The sequence below is a fragment of the Vigna unguiculata genome, chromosome 6 (assembly GCF_004118075.2).
Source record: "Vigna unguiculata cultivar IT97K-499-35 chromosome 6, ASM411807v1, whole genome shotgun sequence".
NCBI lineage: Eukaryota > Viridiplantae > Streptophyta > Magnoliopsida > Fabales > Fabaceae > Vigna > Vigna unguiculata.
In genome coordinates, this window is record NC_040284.1 from 25,259,841 (window position 1) to 25,265,489 (window position 5,649).

The following is a 5,649-nucleotide window of genomic DNA, read 5'->3' on the forward strand; positions in this document are numbered from 1 at the left end:
TTTCTTATTATATTTTTTTTAACTTTAAAATTAATAAATATTAATATAATAACTTTTTAATATTTTTATTAATTAATATGAAATAAAATATGTTATATTTGTTTGATTTTTTATTTAATAAAAATTATTGAATATTTAAATTAGCATAAATTAAAAAAATAACATAAATTTTTATATGTTAACCGTTGTGGAAATCCGATTAACATTTTTAAAAAAATATTTTTTTATAATTTTAAAGTAATATATATTAATTTATTAAAATATAAATAAGTTTAAAGAAATTAACAATGAAAATTTAAAATTAAATGTAAATTAAAGAATAAAATATAAATGAAAAAAAAATATATATATATATATATATCTTTTTGTTAAAAAAATTATTTTTGATTTAATTTATTTCAAAATATTATTTACTTTTTATATATTTTATAAAACTAAATTAATTATATATATTAAATAAATTAAAAAGTTAAAATAAAAATAAATTTTAAGAAAATTAACGGTTAAAAAAGTAAATAAAATAAAACCATAAAAAGTTTTTTTTTATATGTATATGATGTCGATATCCAGTAACTCCATAGAACAAAAATAAAATACTGTTCCAATATATTGGAGAAAAAAATTAAATAAAAAATATAGAATATGAATTTCTGTAGAATAAAAAAAGTACTAGATGTCGACAACATCCGTTGAAAAAAAAAAAAAAACTTGGAGTGAGTCGGTTAGAAAGAGAAAAAAGTTGTTATTTTAATCGAGGGATAAAATAGAAAAAAAAAAAAATTGGAGGTACAAAACAGTATTTTGAGATGCAGGGAGAAGCCTCGATATTTTTAGGATTGGCCGGTTTTACTTTATCACTTTTATTTTGGGCATTTTTGTTCACATCTTGTATATGATAAATTAGGGTTTCTTATTGCACCCCAATATTTCTTTTGCACCACTAAACGATTTCAATTTTCAAAAGTATCCTTCACTAGCAGTAAATATAAAAAAAAAATATTAAACTCTTCTCTCTTTTCTATTTAACGAAAACTAACTCATTTACTCACACTTCACTTTAACGCGAGTCCAGATTTTTTATTGACTTTTTTGTTGTTGTTCTCTGATGAACATTAAAAATATACAAATACATTGTGTTAACATTTTAAATACCTTTTCAATATATTTTAAAACATCAAAATTAGTGGTAATCAGTGTATTATGGAAACACAATAGAGAAACAAAAGAACAAAACCCAACAGATAATCCAAATTCTCCTAACCCTAAAAGTGCAACAGCATAACTCTCCTCTCACCCCGAAGAAGCTCACGTTTTCTCTTTCTCTTATCTTCCACATTCTCCCACACTTTCCTTTCCGTATCATTTATGTTAATTATTTTGAATAATTTACGAATAGGATAGAGTAGAAGTGTTCTGTTTTGATATTGTGAAACCTTTAACCAAAAGTGAAAGTCACGAATCTGAAATGCAAACTCGAAAATGGCAATCGGAAGTCAACTTCTGATGAAGCAATCAACTTCCACTTAAGCAATCAACTTATGGTCAAGCAAAATGACAATGACTTCTGATAAAGGAAAACGAATCGACAATGACCATCAGAAGTCTACTTTTGTAGAATAGAAACACGTACCAAAAGTCGACTTCTGTAAGTTTATCATGAATCCCAGATTTGAAGAGTTTTCCAAAAGTGGGGGAAATTGGTAATCTAATTTTTGAAAGTGAACTTCCAATTTGGTAAATTTTCAGAAGTCAACGTACGTAAGCTTGTCATAATTTCCGGAAGTGAAAAATTGGGAATGTGACACAAAACTTTGGGGGTGTATGAAGAAATATTGGAGATGTAGGAAGAGAATTCCTTGATAAATACGTACTTTTTATGAAATGAAATTTTGTCATTAGAAACAAAAATTATATATTTTCCAGTTAAAATAACTATTCCAATATTGGGCTATATCTTCAGAGTAAGTGTAGAGATTGGGCCTAAACATTAAACTTTTGGTAACGTTAGGTTTTGAACTTTAAGTAGTACAGCATATGAAAACTGAAAAAACTTGAAAAACTCACATTCCCTCCCCAAAATCTCTCACAAAGTTTTCTGGCGATGGAGTGGAACCCTCAGACTCTGCAATTCCTATCGGAATGCTTTCTCCACACGCTGTCACCGGCGCCCGAGCCCCGCCGCCGCGCCGAATCCTCCCTCGTCGACGCCTCCGATCGCCCCAACTATGGCCTCGTGGTCCTCCGCCTGGTCGCGGAGACCTCCGTGGACGAGCAGATCAGGCAAGCCGCCGCCGTGAACTTCAAGAACCATCTCCGCACGTGGTGGTCCTCCGACTCTCCCATACTACCACCAGAGAAGGAGCAGATAAAGTCTCTGATCGTTCCACTCATGCTTTCCGCTACTCGTAGGATTCAGAGTCAGCTCAGCGAAGCCCTCGCGGTTATTGGTGAGCACGATTTCCCCAAGGCATGGCCGGCGCTACTTCCCGAACTCGTTTCCAATCTGAAAAACGCGTCACAGGCGTCCGATTATGCCTCCGTTAACGGCATTCTCGGTACCGCTGATTCCATTTTTAACAAATTCCGTTTCGCGTTTAAAACCAATGATCTTCTCCTCGATTTGAAGTATTGCCTCGATCATTTTGCTGCGCCTTTGCTTGAGGTTTTCCTAAAAACGGCGTCATTGATCGACGCCAGTGTCAATTCTGGCGCGAACCTGCGCCCGCTCTTCGAGTCGCAGAGTCTGTGCTGTAGCATTTTTTACTCCTTGAATTTTCAGGAGCTACCTGAGTTCTTCGAGGATCACATGAAGGAGTGGATGGGTGAGTTTCGAAAATACCTCACCACCACATATCCTGCTCTCGAGCGAAGTGGTGGCGATAGTCTTGCTATTGTCGATAAGCTTAGGGCCAAGGTCTGTGAGAATATTAATCTGTATATGGAAAAGAATGAGGAGGAATTTCAGGGTTATTTGAATGATTTCGCTCTTGCTGTGTGGACCTTGCTGGGGAATGTGTCTCAGTCTTCTAACCGGGATCAGCTCGCCATTACCGCTATCAAGTTTTTGACCACGGTCAGTACTAGCGTTTACCATACCTTGTTTGCCAGTGATGGCGTTGTTCCCCAAATCTGTCAGGGCATTGTCATTCCCAATGTGAAGTTGAGGGAAGACGATGAGGAGCTTTTTGAGATGAATTATATAGAGTTTATAAGAAGGGATATGGAAGGTAGTGATCTTGATACTAGGAGGAGGATTGCCTGTGAGCTTCTCAAGGGAATTGCCACGCGTTATGGGGATGTTGTAAGGAACATTGTCTCTTCGCAGATACAGAGTTTGTTGAGTTCATTTGCTGCCAACCCTGTGAATAATTGGAAGGACAAGGACTGTGCTTTGTACTTGGTTGTTTCTCTCGCTACCAGGAAGGCTGGAACCAGTTACCTCTCCACTGATCTTGTTGACGTTCAGAGCTTTTTTGAATCCGTAATTGTCCCTGAGCTGCAGAGTCCCGATGTGAATGGGTATCCCATGCTTAAGGCAGGTGCACTAAAGTTTTTTAGTGTGTTCCGTAATCAAATATCCAAGTCCGTGGCATTGAGGTTTTTCCCGGATTTGGTTCGGTTCCTTGCTTCGGAATCAAATGTTGTACATTCTTACGCTGCAAGTTGTATTGAGAAACTCTTGAGGGTAAAGGATGAGATGGGTGAACCGCGCTATACTTCAGCAGACATCAATCCTATCTTCCCGGTACTGATGAACAATCTTTTCAGTGCCTTAAAGCACCAAGAGTCTGAGGAGAATCAATATGTGATGAAATGCATTATGAGGGTGCTCGGGGTTGCTGATCTTTCTGCTGATGTTTCTCGAGTTTGCATTGAGGGGTTGACCTTTATTCTTGGCGAAGTTTGCAGAAATCCTAAAAATCCTGTTTTCAATCATTATATTTTTGAGTCTCTTGCTATTCTTGTGAAGCGAGGCTGTGAGAATGGCTTGTCTGTATCTATTTTCGAGGCAAGCCTTTTCCCTAAGCTGGAAATAATTTTGACCACGGATGTAACCGAGTTTTTTCCGTACACGTTTCAGTTGCTGGCTCAGCTTGTTGAGCTAAACAGATCACCCATTCCGCCAATTTACATGCAGATATTTGAGATTCTTTTGTCGCCTGATTCTTGGAAAAGATCCCCAAATGTTCTTGCACTTGTGCGTCTACTCCAGGCCTTCCTTCAAAAGGCGCCAAATGAGATCAACCAAGGGGATAGACTAACTAAGGTGCTTGGCATTTTTGACACACTTGTACAATCTTCTAACACATCCGATCAAGGATTTTATGTACTCAACACCGTGATTGAAAGTCTTGAGTACGATATTATTAAACCTTATATTTCCCATATCTGGGCTGCTCTTTTCAGGGAGCTCCAAAGAAGACGAACAGTAAAACTTATAAAATCTCTTCTGATTTTTACTTCACTTTTTCTTGTTAAACACGGGCCTTCAAACCTTGTCGATACTATGAACGGTGTGCAGCCAGATATTTTTAATGTGATTTTGACTCAGTTCTGGATACCTAATCTTAAGATGATTACGGGAGCTATCGAGCTTAAGTTGGCTGCTGTTGCCTCAACCAGACTCATCTGTGAATCTCCAATTCTTTTGGATCCTTCTGCTGCTGAATCCTGGGGTAAGATGGTCAACAGCATTGTCACTCTTCTTTCACGGCCAGAACAGGAAAGGGTTGACGAGGAACCTGATGAGTCAGATATTACAGAAAATGTTGGTTACACTGCTGCATTTTTTCGTCTCTACAATGCTGGGAGGAAAGAAGAAGATCCACTAAAAGATATAAGTAATCCCAGAGAATTTTTTGTTGCTTCGTTGTCTCGGCTTTCGACCCTTTCTCCTGGAAGATACCTGAAGGTCATCAATGAATTGGTAGATCCGGCAAATCAAGCTGCATTACTCCAGCTTTGCAATCGCTTTAATCTCCCAATTGTTTAAGTACTTGACACAAACCATCTTTCTTGCTTGGTTTTCTTTCTGTGGGTTTTCCTTTAGGTTAGAATTTCAAAGATTGGAAGCCAATGTCCTATTGAAGTTTGCATATATTTGTGTGACTACGAATGCAATTGGTATCTTTTGCTGTGGATTCTTCAGTTTGGGTGGAATTTTGGTAGTCAACTTCTGTTGCAATAATGCATGTGTTTATATGTATATGGAATGGGTTTGAGGTAAAATTTTCAAAACTAAAGTAGTATATTTTAATAGGCAATAGAGTTGGAATATGGAATAGGATTGGTTGTTAAAATGAAATAGGATTTCCTTTTTCATTTTTTTTTTTATAATTTTAACTTGTTTCATAGGGGGGATGAAACATAATTTTAAGTTTGAATTTACTTTCATGCTGTATGAAGGGTGGCTGCGGTTGTCTGTATCTGATAAGTGAGTCCCACCATTTACTCAATTTTCAGTCCTTGAACATTTACTTTTACCCAAACATTAATATTCAATTTTGTGTACTAACTTTTATTACATCTCTCTCCTCGTCATTTTTCTATTTGTTTTGGATATCAAGTTTAGAATTTTTTTCTGCTAATGATCATGGGTTATACAAGTTATAATGCATTGATTCTACTTATGATCTCAGCCATGAATAT

At 36.4% G+C, this 5,649-nt stretch overlaps 1 protein-coding gene across 1 annotated transcript; it reads left to right on the forward strand.

Moving 5' to 3' along the window:
• The first annotated feature begins 2,049 nt into the window (after window positions 1–2,049).
• On the forward strand, window positions 2,050–5,160 carry LOC114187202 (exportin-2-like). The gene has a single exon (XM_028075381.1). The coding sequence runs from the start codon at window positions 2,102–2,104 to the stop codon at window positions 4,991–4,993; it is 2,892 nt and encodes a 963-aa protein (XP_027931182.1). The 5' UTR covers window positions 2,050–2,101; the 3' UTR covers window positions 4,994–5,160.
• Window positions 5,161–5,649: the final 489 nt, after the last annotated feature.

Bases quoted from the DNA above. Each gene is read 5' to 3' on its own strand.
- LOC114187202 (XM_028075381.1), top strand. From the start codon at position 2,102: ATGGAGTGGAACCCTCAGACTCTGCAATTCCTATCGGAATGCTTTCTC.